General features: G+C 41.8%; 1 protein-coding gene across 3 annotated transcripts in view; it reads left to right on the top strand.

Annotated features, from left to right (window-relative positions):
• Window positions 1-765: 765 nt before the first annotated feature.
• ADTRP (androgen dependent TFPI regulating protein) overlaps window positions 766-17,191 on the top strand; it is a 34,575-nt gene continuing 18,149 nt past the window's right edge. The window contains exons 1-3 of one of the 3 annotated variants that reach the window (XM_021301345.2): window positions 770-1,150; window positions 9,028-9,162; window positions 10,609-10,710. In XM_021301345.2, coding sequence (XP_021157020.1) covers window positions 998-1,150; window positions 9,028-9,162; window positions 10,609-10,710 — 390 coding nt within the window. In that variant the 5' untranslated portion in view covers window positions 770-997. Of the gene's footprint in view, window positions 1,151-9,027; window positions 9,163-10,608; window positions 10,711-17,191 lie in introns of all 3 variants that reach the window. The other 2 variants (XM_005512545.3, XM_065052415.1) reach the window with 2 other exon arrangements.

The raw sequence follows: 17,191 nt of genomic DNA on the forward strand, positions 1-17,191 counted from the left end.
TATTTTCCAGTGCTAACTAGGGCTGCTCAGTGAGGCAGGATGGGAGGGAAAAATGAGCATTTCCATGGGAACTTTATTGATTCCTTTGTTTTAGAGTCATTGCATGAGTATCCGTTCTTTTCTGTACCCCAGTCCTGATGGTGCGATAATGTCCCACCAGGGAAGAGGGGCTGCCTGAAGGTGAATGGCAGGTAGGTGAGACACCCTGCTCAGTGTTTAGGGTTTGTCACCCAAGGCCCTTGCCCCGCATCTCCATCCCTGATGGAGGTTCAAAGCCACTTGGGGCTTGGCTGACCTGCCGTGCATGACTGTGAAGGATCCCAGCTGTGTGGAGTGCCATAAAGGCAGCAGAGCCTTTTCTCACCAAGAGAATGTCAATGCTCACAGTAATTTTCAACCCCAAGGACCTTGCCTACAAACCCTCTCAGCTTCCTTGCCACCTCCACAGCCCATCAACAAATCCACTTGTTTTTCTTTCACAGACTGTTATGTTTCCCACTTTTTCCTTTGGCACAAGGAATAAACAGTTTCAGAGGCTTCCCAAGATGAGCTGGGGACATGACTACATGCGTAACTCCGAGGGAATAAAATGCTGCAGGTTTTCACTTGCTACTCACAGCACGACAGCCTGTTATACAAAATCAGTGACAAAGCTTCCCCCACTTTTGCAAGAAAAAAAAAAAAAGAAACCCAAAAAACTTATGTAACTCCGCAACTAATCTTCACTAATCTTGAGCAAGACATTTAAATCCGGGGAATAAGCCTATTCTTCTCATCCCTCCCACCCCACAGCCTATCCGTACAGTGAAAAGGGAAACAAACAGAAGCGAAGTTCACAGCCTGGTGCATACTCCTTTCGACAGGAGCGCAGTGGCAAAGTGTCCCCAGTCTGTTCCAAAGCAAACCCTCCTGCCCTGCCCTTTCCCATGCACAGCGGCCGAGAACCTTAAGAGAAAAGCTGCTTTTGGACTGATTATCGCTTGCTCTTAACTAAAGCATGGAAATATCTACTCTCACGGTGTACCATTGCCTTGTTTTTGTCTGGTATTTTTTTGTCGTCTATGCAATCGCGCATGTGAGAACAGAAGAGCGGCCATCTGAAGTGTTCCTTTATGGTGGGCAGTGGAAATATTTGACAGTCCTCAATCTGGTAAGCAAATCTTGTTGTACAGTGATACCAATATGCCTATTTGTTTGTCTGCCATCTGTGCCTCAAGACATATGCAGCTGGTATATTTGCTGCTGTTAAACTGTTTCCTTTAACGGTTTATACCCCAGAGCAAACTAAGCAGGGATCCATGGTTATGCTGCAAAATGTATTCATAGGTTTTATTCAGAAAGAATATCAGCTGGCAAGCTGCTTGGCTTTAAAAATGTACTCTGAAGCTAGCTGTTTCTTTGTGAAAGAGGCAAGTTATCTGTGAGGAGAAGGGCAGAAAGGTAGAATATCCAGGACATGTGCAAGTTTGATGCCTATTATCTAACACTTAATTCAATACTCATTATAATGCTGCATGGAGTTTGACTTCAATTTTTTAATAGTCTGTAAATTATAGAAAAGGTAAAACAAAGCATAGCACTGTGCTAATTTAGCCGTTCGGAGTACATGCTTAGTTAAAAAATCAGTTTAGAGCACGAGCGAAAGAAATGCCAGCCTGCAGAGAGAGAAACTTGTGACACTATCACATGTATTTTAACAGTGCTATCAACTGCTCTCTGCGTTTCCTAAAAGTACATAGAAAAACATAGACAGTTATATATTCTGGTTCTCCTAATATGTTAAGGTTTCACAAGTTAGAAAACAAAATGAAAGCAAGAGAGATGATACATCAAGAGAGAAGGCTTATTCATGGTCCAAGTGGTTCAGCAGTGGCTCGTGGTGGTGGTGGTGGCAGTGGGGTGAAACGACCAGGCATATGGAGAGGGTTCCTACAAGGGACATATTTCAGGGACACTTGCTAATCTGAAGGATGACCACAGAGACCTCCGTAGCTCTTTGTTCCTTCTGTATGACTGTCAGAGTTAAATACCAGTGGGAGGTCTGGCCTGGGGTGTTTTTATCTCTACTTTTATTCTTCAGAAGTAGACACCCTGCCATGGAATTCAATGGAAGCCTAAAGGCTCCCCAGCTCCAAGTGGGGCCTTTGGAGACCCCTGGGGAGTTGGGAAAGTTGGGTCCATTCCAATTCCAACCATCCTGTGATTTAGTGAAATACTTGCAACCAAGAGGTGATCAATGGCAGGTGAGGTGGCTACAACAGCCTGGGCTTCAGGGAGCCGCAACACCCTTCTCAGTGGCCAAGCCAGCTGCACAAGGGTGACAGCACGTACATCACTGTATTTAGATGGCATGTGTGTGATTTGTTGCTATGTTATCTCCATATTGGTACACCTAGGCTTTTTGTGGTGTTCTTAAAAACTAGTTTTTCTGAAATACCAGCAATCAAATGGTGAGGGTTCAACAACCTTGAGGATATTCCGTTCCTCCTGATGGAACATATGTCAGTAGACTAAAACTCTACCAGCCAAGTCCCAGACGAGTTGTTTCCTGTGTGCCCCGCTCCTCTCCTTTGGTTTTTGGGTAAAGCCAGCCCCTTAAATTACCAGTCATACCCTCAGCTAAAACAGCATCTCCATCCCCTGGCACTGTTATAATGAAATCTGTCACCCAGTAGATAACACAGCTCTAAAGCATGAGATCAAGAGGATAAAGCAAGTAATTCATCTCCCAATATTTTAGGATGCATAAATACTCATTGAAATTAGCATCTAGCTTCTGTTAGTGACCAGCAGTGGATAATCAGGGAAAGGCTGCACAAGACAAGAGCAGGTATAAGTGTAAAACAAACTTTTTATGGCTCTACATTCACAATGGCATACCTGTTTACCCGAATCCAGGCCAAAGTAGCTAATACCCATCAAAGCCTTCCCTTCACCTATCTAAAGAAAAAACATACCTTTTATACTTATGATACCTTCCCTATCCTGTGGCAATGAGCGCCACAACGCAAGTTCACCTTGCATGAAAGAGCAGTTCATTTTATTGGTGTAAAGCTGCTTCCTGACAACTGAATTGGATGTCTCTTTACTTCTGTGTTACAATTTAATTGTTCATCCCCGTTCACTTTTTTTTTTCCTGCTCATTAGGGATCTCTACCAGATTTCTCCCTCAGTTATTCTTTTCTGCAAGCTGGAAGTCCGAGCTGTTTTCATCTCTCTTCACAAAGGGCTGCTTCTTTCATTAAAACATCCTTGTCACCCTTTGCAGTAGTTGCGGTAGTTTTTTGTAGTTTCAGGAAGGGGTAAGTAGGGCAGGCTGCAGTGGTTAAGCTATAAGCACAGCATGGATTTATACAGTGGCCTAAAGGTGTTTCCTTGTCTGTTTATTTCTTCTTAACAATCCTTAACTCTCCATTTGTCTTTTTTGATTCCTGATAAGCAAGGAGATGGCAGTTTGAGCGTGCTACCCACAGCAAGTCCGACATTTCTTTCCTGGATGGTGATAGTTTAGAACCCACTGCTGGAAAACATACAATTGCATTATTCTGTTAGTTGTGTTTTGTTGGCTTCTTTTTTTTTTTTCTTTTTTTTTTTTTTCCCTGAAATGCATTACATTGCACTTATCCACATGGATTTTCACCTGCTATTTGATCTCTCAGGCACTCAGTATCCTAAGACTCTTCAGCAATTTTGCAGACAGGCTTTGCTTTGAAAGAAAAAAAAAAAAAGAAAATTTACAAAGCTTTTCCACCTCCATGTTCACTCCTTTTGCAGCTCATTTGCAGATCTGCTTAACAGGTCAGGTCTCATTAAATCTCTGTGAGCAGGGACCCTTGCTCCACTTTACTAGTCCTTTGTCTCCCATGTTTTAACCACTTATTAATCTGATCCTGATGCTAAAACAGAGCTGTCAGCCAACAGGGAGATGATTTGACCTGATGTTACCTGTCCCTCATGCAGAAAATGTGACAATGGGGCAAGATGCACAAAATCATTCCTTCATGGCCAGTAGTCCTTCTTCTACAGGATTGCCAAAAAGAGAAAAGGGCTCAGGGGGAGAAATGCCTTCATCCTCCCTTCTCCCATTGATCTGGATGGCATTTGTGGCTATCTCCAAGTGTCAAAAGCTCTCTGAGACATGTTATAACATAGGAAGAGGGTGAGAAGACAACAGGACTCAGGGAGTGTGGAGCTCCCTGTGAGGTTCTGCAGGACCTAGAAGACTTGTCCCATGATTTGGCATTAAAACACTCCCTGTTGCAGCTGAGGGACCTCGAGGAAAAAGAGATGGCTGTCACCCAGAGGGTGGTCTATCAGGTGCACACCTGATGTGTTTCATTTCTGAGCCTTTTGGAAGTAGTCTCAGGAAACACCTCGGGATGCAGGGAAATACAGTCCCGGGAAGAAGAGTAGGGAAAAAGGTTCCCCTTTGGCCATGCCTTGAAGGCTTATCTCAGAGCCAGGCACACAGAAAGCTTGTCCAAATCTTCTGCCTGTCTCCTGCCAGGCTGTGACTGCCTGGCTGCTGGCGCTGGCCACCTGAATCGCTTGGAAAGTCCTCTCCCTCAAAATTCCTCTTAGCTGTTTGGAATAGGATTTTAAAATGTCTTTTTGCAGAAATCTGCTGTGGCCAGTTCACTGTGATCTGAAATGGAAATACTGGGAAACGTGACATTTTCCAGGGGATGGAAATGCAGTTTGACTCCTAACTCTGCTGGAGGGATGCTGGAAGAATTTCTTCTGGATATGACCCTCTTTTAGCACCTCATTCAATTCCTCACTAGTCATGCAGTTCTCCCCAGAGAGCTACAGCCCTGACGTTACTTCAGATTCATTTTTCTAGTTAATGATCATAGCAATCAGGATTCAGAAAGGAAATATTTTTTTGTAGGGAGAAAAAAAAAAGATAAGTGGGTTTTGGATCAAAGGAGTTCATTGACCAATTATTGAACAAGCAGAAATGACAGATAGAAATGGTTTTATATTCATTTGTCTATGACACAAAACAGTACAAGCTGGATCATTCCTGGCCTGAAATATCAGAGCTCATACAAATCTGTTCACTACTCTAAATCTATTAGTAAATCACTGTATAATAATAACACTGCACCTTTAAAAACTATTAATTGCATTCCTGTCCCATTTTATTTATCCTTATGCTTTTGTCTCTCATAATTGAAATATTTTCAATTCTTCCAAAAGCTGTTTTTTATTTACTTAAAAAAAAAGACCCAGTATTTAGTATATCTATTATCCAGGTTGTTATCATGTGAATGGCTGCGTGTCTGCACTAAATGTTGACTGTTATGTCTAATAGCCTACTCAGAATATTGGATTTATTTCCCCTTAAGGGAAGAGCTTGGAGCCTGTTTTATTTGTAGTAGTTAGAGATTTCAATATACACATATGGATAGATCTTATATGTGAAAGTAAATCATGTCAGGTCAAACAGAAACACCCCTTTGATCACTGCAGCAGATAAAAATTAAGGTTTGTTTTTGTCACTATGACTCTCAGCTTGGAAAACTGATCTGGCCAAATTAAGTATTTCTTCAGCACCTACTGCCACAGAGCTCTGCAGGGCCTAGGGAGGAAAGCAGCATCCCTCCAACAGGGATAATCACATCCATACTCTCCCTTTTGGGTTGATTGTTAGCTTTCTGAATGCTTCCAGTCTTCCTTCTGTTCGTGTGGGAATACTTTAGGGGATCCTCTTTATTTACAGCCAGTGGATTTATATTCCATGAGTGGCTGCAATAGATTTATGAGTGCCAGCACTGCTGTTTGGGAAAATCACAGAACATCTGGAATAATTTGACTATTTTTTTATTATTATTTTTAAATTTTTTTATGTCAACATTTTCCCATTAGTAAAGGGCTGAAAGATTTGGATGTGCCTTTCTTATAGGAACAAGCCTGTAAACTCTAGTCTACCGGCAGTGCACCCTGCCAGACTGAGTGTTACTGAAATGCTAGGAGTGGTTCTAGCCAGGTTCAGTTTCCTGGCTTGAAAGTTATTTGTCTATCCTTCCATTGCTCCTGAAAATACAGAATAATCCCAAACTGACCGAAACCCCTTTGAAACCACAGCCATGGACAAGGATAGAGCTATGAGCAGTGCAAAACCAAACTTCTGAGACAGAGTTCAGACTTCTCTAGGAGTTGCTTTTCTCCATGTTCAGCCAGAGAAATGGGTCAGGTTACACATTCAGATAAGCATTTTCCATACAGAAGATAACATTGTCCTCCCCTGCACATGACAGAATATTTACCAGACTGAGAATGTGGCTGTTTTGTGACTGTTTCTTTTCAGAAATGTTTGTTTTAGTTAATTTTGAAGGGGGGGTGAAAGAAGCAGCCTATCCCTGGCCCATGATTAATGTAAGGCTGACCATGAACAAGATAATAATAGCCCCATCCTCTGGGAACCAGGCCTCTCCCTAATTACTTGATTGGCAATTAGTCACCATGTGTCACCAGACTGTCACCACCGTCATGTTCATTTTTCATGCTTCTTACAGAAAGTTACTGCTTACTCTACAGGGTGTAAAAAGAGCTTCTGTTTATTACCAGGCTTATTTTAGCTCTTCAAGGATTTGTTTTTTGGTGTACTGGTAAGGCCAAGGGTTGAGCCACATGTGTGGGTTGAACATGTTCTTGGGTTTGCTGCACCACAGTACAGGCTTCTCTGAACCAGATCCATGATTTAGAGGGCTGAATCCCTACTGAGGAATTGCGCCCGCAGTTACAGAGGCCAATTGCAATAATGGGAAAATAATCACATTTTAAAGAGCTGGTTTGGGTGCCTCAGAATTGAACAAAACTGTATGTGGGTTCTGATGAAGCTGCTTGTTTTTTTTTGTGTGAAAACGTGGCTGTTCATGCCACCCTTTTGATAGGGCTTTGCAGCTGAACCAAGTGGTGCATGACCTCCAATTCCTGGTCCTGAGTGACCATGGACCAGTCATGCAGCCTGAGTCAGCACCACCACACTTCCATCACAGTGGGTCTGTGTGAGGACAGGGGACATTCCACCAGTGGCACCAGGCTGCAGTCTACTGTGGGGACCATCCAGACTGTGGCAAGGATAGAGAAGGAAGGACATGTCTTTTCCCCTTGCTTGGAAGCCACAAAATGGATGGGAATGGTTGTGGACAACTGCACTGATACTTTGGGTCACACAAACTAAGGTCATTTTACTCCCCAGGAAGACTCAGTCTCTGCAAACTAAAGCTTGCAGAAACCTTTGTTTGACAATGGGCATGGTGAAATCATAGGCCCCTCCTTCCCTCAGATATTTTGATAATAGAGGAATTTCTGATGGAAAAGTGTTGCACTAATTCTGTCCCCTCCCTAGCACCACCCTTCTCAGCCTCTTCAGAAACTGATGAAGTAATTGGCCACAACTTCAGACATTTAGCTCTAAATAAATATCTGATTCAGAGTAAGATCATGGCAAAAGGATCTCATCCTGAAAGCTGTAACAGTCTCTTTCCATTTAAGCATCCCTAGCTGGTCCAGGGAGTGCAGCAGGCTGAATTGCCCATATTGCATCACTCTGGGATAACCTAGCCTTAAAAAGAAGAGGGCACCCCATAAGTTAACAGAATTGAACTAGACTCAGTGCCAAATGGAAGGTAGCAGGATAAGTATTTTTCTGCTGGGGCTTGCTTTTTTATATCTGACAAATCTGGTTCAACATGATCTGCTGTGTAGTGTTAGGAGAGAAAACAGAGTAATCAGAAAAGTGATATTGGCTTAAGCCACAATATTCTGATAATTTTATACACAATTTGCAGAATTCTGTTTTGTCACTGTGCACTTAGTACACAGTGCATTATTGTGCATTATTGTGCACTGTGCACTAGTTCTTTACCAAATCCTCCTAGCATCCTTCCAAACAACTCCCCCTTCATTACTCGTAAATGATTCAAAAAAAAACACAAAACCCCCTGCAGAGAAAAGTCCCATCAGAGTTCCAGACCCGAGCGGACGGAGGAAGAAATGCGGCCGACCCAATATGAGTGATAAAGCATACTTCAACTTTATTGCCCGAGATAGCGTGCATTTATACCAAATACCATAATTATGCATACTTGTCTCTATCTAATAGGCTAAGCACATTTACTTACTCCACCTACTTGGGTTTAGCTAGCTATGCGCATCCCACATTCTTCTGACTCTTATCTCTTCAAAAATATCCTGACCCTGCCTTAGTTAGTACTTCTCCGTTCCCCCCTTTCCCACGGCCTAATAGACAAGCTAACTAAGGCCTACTTATGTCAACTAAAATGGGCTCTGCTCGTACAGTTGCTTGGTGGACTCATGTCTGTGCTCCTTGAGCCAATCCCCGACAACCCCCCCCCCACACACACGCAAAAACCCCCCAAAACCAAACAACCATAACCAACCCCACTCCAACTCCAAAATTCATTAGTTATAAATAGTTTAACTTATACAATTCTAGTTACTGAACTCGGGAACTCTGCTTCTAAGCACTTGTAGCCCCTTCCTGAATCCCTCCAAGTTCAGCAATCAAATTTTGATAACTTCTGCACATAACTCTCATGTTAGAGCATTTTGAGCTACTTGACACTGAGATCAACTGCACTGTGAGTCCCTGGAAGGAAGGCCCTGTATTGTTGGCAGAACCTTTCTAGCAATTGCTTTACAGGAAACATTTCCTGGCATATTTTGTCGTATCATGCTCCGATATATTGAACGTAACAATTACCATAAGAAGTGTGAAAGGAGCTGGCTTTCAACATGTCCTTCCAGCCCTCCCATCTGAATCACATCACACATCTCTGTTTAGTCTATTAAGTGAGATACTGTTAAAGTTATCTCCTGAACAACTTTATTTAATCAGTTTCAGTTAGTAAAAAAGATTTAGCCAACAGCTATTTCCCTCACGTGGGTTTGCAGCTCATGAACAAAACAGCTCCCTGAAGAGCAAGAGCAGAGTTCATTGAGGAACGTGCTAATTAAAGCTGGATGAGTTTCCCTCATTAGGTGTAATTACTTCAGGTTTTGCAGGCTGTCTTCCATGGGGTGTCCTTCCTGGCTGATGTGTTGAGACTAATTAAGAAACTGCGATGTGCTAAGTGCGTAATTTCCAGCAGAGACCTTCTTTTCAGTGTCCTGGCTTTCCCAGTGTCCACAGTAAGTAACCTCTGTACACAAAAATAATGTTTGCATAAATGATTAGGGGTGTGTATAGCATAGCATGTATGTGTCTAAAATAGGTAAAAACCGTAGGCTTTCTCTTACCATTTGAAAATGGATTTGGACCATTTAGAAGAAGAAACAGTGCTGAGCCTGTCATGGTTGAAAGCAAAGCCTCTTGCACGAACTTTAGGGTTGCTGTCCCCAAGCGAACACAGATTGACCCCAAAGGATGAATGAGGTGTCACCTCTCTGTTAATCTCATGGTCCAAATAGCTGTGGATTTGTCGACTTAGGGCATTTCTCTAAAGGGCAGCATGGGCCAGGGGGACATGAGAGGGTACCTAAGAGGCAGCAAAATCTCGCATCTCCTTGTCTGACTCCAGTGTAGCTTTAAATAAGTGCTGGAGAGAAACAAATTTGCAGGACAATAATTATAGCGACAGCCAACATCCGCTTCACCACAAACCACCTACTCCCTCAGAGACAATACTGTTTATTGAAATGCTGTGGGCTGAACGGGAACTGATGGGATACTTACACATCAAGGTGCTGCTCCATGTACTTGAAGCCTGCAGCCACCTCTGAGTATCGAAGAGCTGAGAAGCGCTGCTTAAATCCAGTCCACAAGCAGCCCAGCCAGCTGGTTCACTAAAAAATGTCCTGCCAGGGATGGAGACAGAAAGACTGGCTAATTTATCTTCCCTGCACAGCAGTATTCATCATGCTGTTGTCACATCCCCCCCAGGCATCCTCACTGTGCCCGCAGGACAGAGGCACAGGTTAGTCTGATTCTTCCAGGATCTCACACCCTTGATTTCCGACCCCAAGCACAAAGTGTGCTCAAATATGAAGCCAGGACAAAAAAGTTCAAATCGGCTTCCATGTGTCAGTAACTAATACCAGGGTTCATTTCCGCCAGTTAAGTTCTCCCACTGTAAATTCTGTTGGGATAAAAATGGATGCCCACAGTGCAGCTTGCACCTGCAGTTTAGGAATTAAGCTTATAAATTGTGAAGATAAGGATGAGTTTTAGGTGAACTTTCTTACCAAGATCTGTTTTTACTTTGTTACTGAGCAGAACAAGCGCTGTGGCTTGACAGCCAATCCCTGGAGGAATACTTCTGGACCATCAAAAGATCCCATCTGCAAAGAGGGGGTGGGGGGGAAGTTTAAGGCTAATCAGTATTCCACAGAAAACGTCAGTGTTGGCAGTTTATAAAGGAGGTTTTTCCTCACAGTATCAACACAGAAAACTGCACCTCAGAGTAAATTCCTTTCTTTATGTTGTAACATGTGCGATACGTGAGTTTATCATGCGGTATCACCACTTTCCATGTAGGAGACGTTTTGCCTTCTCAGAAATGAAGGCACTAGCCAAATCCCATCAGTTATGTTTGTCTTCCATTTTGAGATTTCTTTCATTTTGTATTTTGGTTCCAGTTTGTGTCTATATCCTTTTGGATACTGTATACCTACAATCGAGAGCTGGTTTACCCCAAAAGCCTTGATGGAGTCATCCCGCTCTGGTTAAATCATGCTATGGTGAGTAAGAAACACCCCTGTCTCTCGCAGAGAAGAGTGACTTTGCAACACATGTCTCTCCATTGCATTGTGTTGCTTTTCAGAAGAATTTCATGGCTTCTTCTTTCTCACCTCCTCCCTCCTACTTCTCTGAATTTGATGTTGAGCTGTACACAGCAAACAGATGCATGTGCTTGAAGTCACCTCAAGAAGCCTTTTAGCACACAAGGAATGTCAGTGAATTGATGCTTGTCAAACCTCTGAAGTCAATGAAATGATGTGCAGTCATAGGGAAAAAAAAATCAGTTATTGTGGCTCAAAAAATAAATTGTTTCTGCAAACAGAAATGTACGAAATACAAAATGGCTGAGAGTTTAACAAAGCAGTTCCTAATTTTTAACAAAGGTGAAAGAACCAAAGAACATCTGACAGCTCAACAGCTAATAAGCTAATGTGTGCACAGCTTTGAATAGCTGAATTGCAATGATTGTTTACAGATTTTCTATAAATACTTTCCAGATTTCTCCTTCATTTGCTCTGGCTGTTTTTATGATGTGTTGAATAATCACATATTTCTCATCAGTCAAGTGTAAGGAGGCTGACAGTAACATGGAAACCGTGGGTGGATTATAAGGTCAGGGAGGCCTCGTGGGGCGAATGGGAAGGGGGAGAGAAGGGAGAGGTTCAGCGCTAGACTGAATCAGAGGAGCCAGAAAGTATGAAATAATTGCACAGAAGACTCATTTCTCTCCAGACTTCATTTCTTAAGTACAACGCTTTGCAACCCACTGCAGCAGTTACTCTGCGTGGTGAAGATAAATGCGGGAGGCTTCAGGGTTTCTGGCTGAGGACACTTGATAAAGGTTTTGAGCAGCAGCCCTGATTTAGCTCTGTGTATTCAGATACGTGTGCCTGGAATCCAAACACATACAGGCATGTCTGCATTACTGATATCCTAGTGATGAACTGCAGCCATCGTGCACTTTTAACCTATCACTCTCTCTCTGCCAACCAAGCCATCTCCACCAAGGCCCTTTGGTGGCTGTCCAAACCTCCACATGAATGCAAATGGGCACCACTCTCTTTCAAAACCACGGTCCACCAAAAAGAAATATTCTTGGTGTCCTCAGCACCATGCTGGTTTCAAGCCCAGGATTTGGGATGGGTGACTGGTTGAAGTTTAACAGTAGTGGAGGTGCTTGGGAAGGGGAGGGCTCAGGGTGGAGCTGAGAGGAGATAGGCTTTGCTGCTTGTTTTAATCCTGGCTCACAGCTGAGAATTTGCCCTTTCCATTTCCACATTTGTTTATGATATGGGAAGGCTGAGAGGTGCTAGAACGTACATTTTTATTTCATGTGCAAGAACTCTTTGCAGGAATCCCTCAAATGTATTTGTTAGAACTTCTTTCTTACCCTACCTACATCTACATTTCATAACAGAGTCATTCTGACAACAACAAAAAGCTTTTCCATTTCAGAAATGTCAAAAACAGGTGTTAAAAAAGGAAAACAATTCTTCCTCAAAATTATTTTGACGAGAGAGTAACTTCACATAAAGCAAACCTCTATCACAACCTAGTATTTTATTTCTAAAGCTCTTAACACACTGCAGACATCTTGCGTTTGACAGTTGCTGGGTGGCAAATTTTCCTTCCAGTCACTGTTGTGCATAAAACATCTGCCACCAAAAAAGACTGATCCCTGCTAGTGACAATCTCCACGTTTTGGGACACCTTCCAACAAGTGCCTTCAGGCTTAGCTGAAGCATTTCTTCTTTCCAACCCTAAATATCTGCTGGAAACACTAGGGAGATCCAGGGAGCTACCAACACTTTAAGGGACAATCTCCAAGTTCTGATTGCCAAGCAGATGCTTTTTCTTTGGGTTCATTTCTTTGCACATTGCTACACTTTATGGCTCTGAGCTTACAGGTATTTCATGGCAGACTGAGGCAGTATCTAGCTGGCTTTGGTGGAAAAAGACATCGGTGTATCAGTAGTAGATGTCAGTGACATATCATTTGCAGTGGGAGTATTTTTTTTTTTACCTTGGTCTATTTTAACATTGTAAATAGGGAAAGCATATGTTGTTATGCAACTAAAGAGTGAACCGAAAAAATAATCCTGCAAAAACACTTCAGGAATACCAAGCTCCTTGAATTCACAGTGATGTTGCAGCACCTTCCTTGCAAAAATGAACTAGCCATTTATTTTTCTCACATTCAGTGCTCTTACAGTTGGGAAGTGTTGTTGCCCACCTGGTAACCCAGAGTTGTACAGAGAGCATTACATTTTAGGCATGCTTTTGTACCCTGAGCAGAAACATTTTCTGTTTTGCAGAAAGGATGGCTATGCAGAAAGGAATCTTGCTAGTATTTGAAGGAGGCCAAGTACTCCAGACTACCACAGTTTCCCTCTTTGCTTTTCTACCAAGTTTAACCCAAGGACTGTGACTCAGTTTCTACTCCTGTTTGTCTGGGATAATTATGTTTTACCACCTTTGTAAAGCTTTGAGCCTCGTGGGTGAAAAAAAAACAAAACCAAAACACAACACACAAAAACGAAACAACCTGCTTATGTCTCAAGCACAATTATTTTATTTGAACAAGATTTTCTAAGTGAAAGATGACTGAGACAAAAGATATGCTGGTCAGTTCATCAAGTGAAATTGTTTCTTTCTTTCCTAGTCATCTCTTTTCAAGAAACGTCTGGAAAGTCTCCAGAAGGCAACTAACTGCTTGAGACAGCTTGGATTAAATAATATGCATGTATTATTCAACTTAATGGCAGTATAAGGGAACACTACATTTCGAAGGTCCTGACAGAACTGAATGCTAAACAAAGAGGGGCAGTGGTGGGTCAAAAGAGATAATTCAAAAACATTTCAATTTATAACAAAAGAAAAGATACACATCAACATTGTCCAGATGTGTTCCCAAAAGTGGTAATGGTACAATTGCCTTTTCGTAAAGGAAGGTAATATTTTCAGTCTGTAAGACACAGTTGTTGTGAAGAGCAATCTTTTTTTTTTTTTCTATTTTTTTTCTTCTTTTTCTTTTCTTTTTCAAAAAGAATGCTTTTCTTTATTTTCAGGCTGCAACTAAGTTTAGTTTAGACATCTTTTTTCCTATCTCTTTTCCTAATTTATTCTGTAGTCATGTTACCCTCTCATCTTGACAAAAATCAGCATTTTAATGTCCTGGGCACTTTAATGATGCATAGTTATGAACTGTACATGTTCTGAAGATCTTGTAAGCTAAATAACCAAGAATAAAAAAGGAGTGATGGTAAATCGAGGCACAGAAGAAAAATTACTTACCTAACATTTTCAGTGAAGATGACAGCAGACCCCAACATGGCCTGAGCCTCTCAGGCGCCTTTGCACTTGGTCCCAGTGTAGCTAAGCAGCAACTGAAAGTAAAAGGAAAATACAGGGGAGTGAAAGAACAACCTGGGTGCATACAAGTAATTTTCCTTCACCGAAGCAAGCCACCATGGGCTCATGGTAAGAACACCAGCAAGACTTGTCATGTTCCCTCTCATCACGGAGTTTGTTTGTGCCTGCAAGCTGCTTGTGTTACACCCACCCAGCTAAACCGTTACCTTCCCTAGTGTGGACACAACTATGTCAACAGAAATGTTATTTTGGATCAGTGTGATTTACTCCCATTTGGAAAAGAAAATAAGTTATGTGAACACGAGTCACTCTTACTCCTACATGAGGGCATCTGTGTGAAGGATTATATCTTCCTACAGATCTTTTAGGAAGCTGCTGCAACACTAACCAATCAAGAAGGTGCAAAATCAACATGTGGAGCAGAACCCACTTGTCCAGGCCATTCTAACTGGAGTCCTGCTCCAGATGTGTATACAAGAACCACATGAGGTTCATCTTTGACCATCTCAAAGAATTCTCCTTGCAATTGGTATTTAATCATTCCTACATATTTATTTGAGAGAAATATTTCCATTTCTTTGCATTTCACAGGATCTCAGTTTTAAGCTGTCTGGCAACTATGGACATTCATAACCTTCCAACTACATCCAGCTTTGGTAAAGAAGAAGAATGTGTGCGTGTGTAGAGGGGTATGGCACACAAAATTAATCACCTTGCACATTTGAGAGAAAAGATGCTTAGGCTTTTCCCAGAACTACATATATATATATATATATATATGTATGTATGTATGTATATTTAAGTTTCAATTTTTGTTGACATAAGCCTATTTCATCAAGGAGAAAGTATGTGTTTCACAGGCAAATGTTACGGCAGGGGATCCTCCTGGGCTGCCGCTACCCCGGCACACACAGGTGCAGTCTCCGAGCCCAGGCCGCCAAGGAACAGCTGGAGACAAATATCCCACAGCAAAGGATATGTCACTGCAGTCTCATATCAGCTTCCAGCTGCAGTGCAACATGAGCTCCTTAGACTACGTATCTTATGTCAGGGAGAAATGCAATTAAAATTCTGGCACTGACATGGAGACAAAACATTTGCTAGTAAGAAATAGGATAATTTAGCCAGGGTCTTATTTCCAAAAATGCATGCATACATGCAGGAAATGTTATCTCTGAAGCTCTTTCACCTTTGATCACACAACTAGTTTGATGTTTCATCCATTTTCACAGTAACATTCCCAAACTGCCTCTGTGTTTCAGAAAAAGCAGAAAAAATTTTTTTGCTTTTCAGCTGAGCATGAATGGACCTGGAAAGGGCAGAAACAGATATTAGCTGACAGTTCAGAGAGGAGGGTGGTTGGAGTTAAATTGAGCAATAGCTTCCTGACTAATTTGTCCCCACACCCACTCAGTAACAGGACTCCTTGTACCTCCCTCCTGCTCAGTCCGTGAAATAAACCTGTGGTTCCCTGAAAATGCAGTAATGGCTGGGAATATAAAAGACAGGTGGTAACTCTGAAAAAGAATTATTTCTTCAACTGAGTATTTGAATAAAGGCAACGTACTAGTTAAAGAAATTAAATGAACAATTATGCTTAAGCCCCTCCCACTCTAAAAAAAAAAAAGAGATGTTCAGAGAGGAAAAAAATGTGTAAGATCAGATCACAAAAGAAAATTTTAAATGAGGCATTTGAATGAAGGCAGTATCATAGCATAATAAAAAAAAGAGGGAATTTGTTCCAAATCAAAGCCAAGAAAGGAGAGAGCATACAGAGATTCAGAAAATTATGAGGAGTATAAAACTAAATAGAGGTTATGGTGACAGGAAGCCATTTAGTTTTATTACTCTCAGATAACACAGGCTGTAATTGTTTATAAAAGCATTCAACCCAAGGAAATTTCCATAGACAAGAGGACATTTCCCAACAAAGAGCTGAATAACTGAGCAAATATCTCAAGGGTCAACCAATGAACACTGGCTTCACGAGCCTCAAAAGACAGCACCAAAGTGGGTTATTGCGTTTTCCTTGCAGTAACATACTGCCGGAGAAGATACAAGCATGAGTATCAGCCACGAGTTGCTGTCAGCACACAAGCTCTGTGGGGAATTTGTCTGAAAGGAGAAATCATGGGCAGTTTCTCAAAAACACTTGGTGGTGTCCAACTGTGCCCCGTGGAGTTTAGTTTGGCCAGTGGTAAATGTTTGTGAAAAACATGCCACTGAAGGCCCACGTGTTAATGGAAAGCAGACAAGGAGGGTATGTAAATGCAGACAAATGAGAAACAAACAGCCACGGTCGACCGAGGCATCATTTCCTTCACTCTGGAGTCAAACGGGGTCAAACTGAGTCAATCTGCCACGCACGCGTTAGGCCTAGGAGTGATCTCAGCATCTCTGGGGAGATTATTCATGGGCTTAAAACAGCCCAGGCTGGAGCCTGCAGCTGAGCGCAGACTTGACCCAACTCTGTCTCCTCAGCCCTTGGAAACTTGCTCCTACTTACGTCCTCAACAGCAAACTGAGGTTGTAATGATGAACAAGTACACAAACGATTCAAAATAAAATATACAGGATGTAGAAATTCCATGTGGTCTTACCAATCAGTGGAAATAATATGCAGAGAGGACTATATATCTCAGTTTAAACTCATGAACCTGAAATGCATCCTGGGAAACAACATACAACACGGTGTAGGAAACAAAAAATACAGGAGCAGGAGAATGTTATAATGTCATTTTCTCTGCAGGAGGTGAGTTATCATGCCAGTATTTCAGATAAAGTTCATCATACATTTAAGAAACCTTTTTTTCCCCTCCATATATATTCCAAAGTTTACGAGCAACAAAAGGAATTTTGCAATTTTACAACTAGTTCAGATTCACCTGGGTTTGTCAGGAAAAAAAAACAAAGAAATCTAATCCAAGTTAAAAATCTTAACACGTGCCAAAAAGAGCCACAGAGGATTTTTAAATCAAATGTTTGGAAACGGAATTCAGATTATAAGTGTGATTAGTTAACAAAATGTCTCTGATAATTTTGAAAGTTCCATAAATTATGTTTCCACTGTAAAAATACGTATTTTTTTAAAGGAATTTAAAATACTTT

Source organism: Columba livia, chromosome 2, assembly GCF_036013475.1.
Source record: "Columba livia isolate bColLiv1 breed racing homer chromosome 2, bColLiv1.pat.W.v2, whole genome shotgun sequence".
Classification (NCBI taxonomy): Eukaryota; Metazoa; Chordata; class Aves; order Columbiformes; family Columbidae; genus Columba; species Columba livia.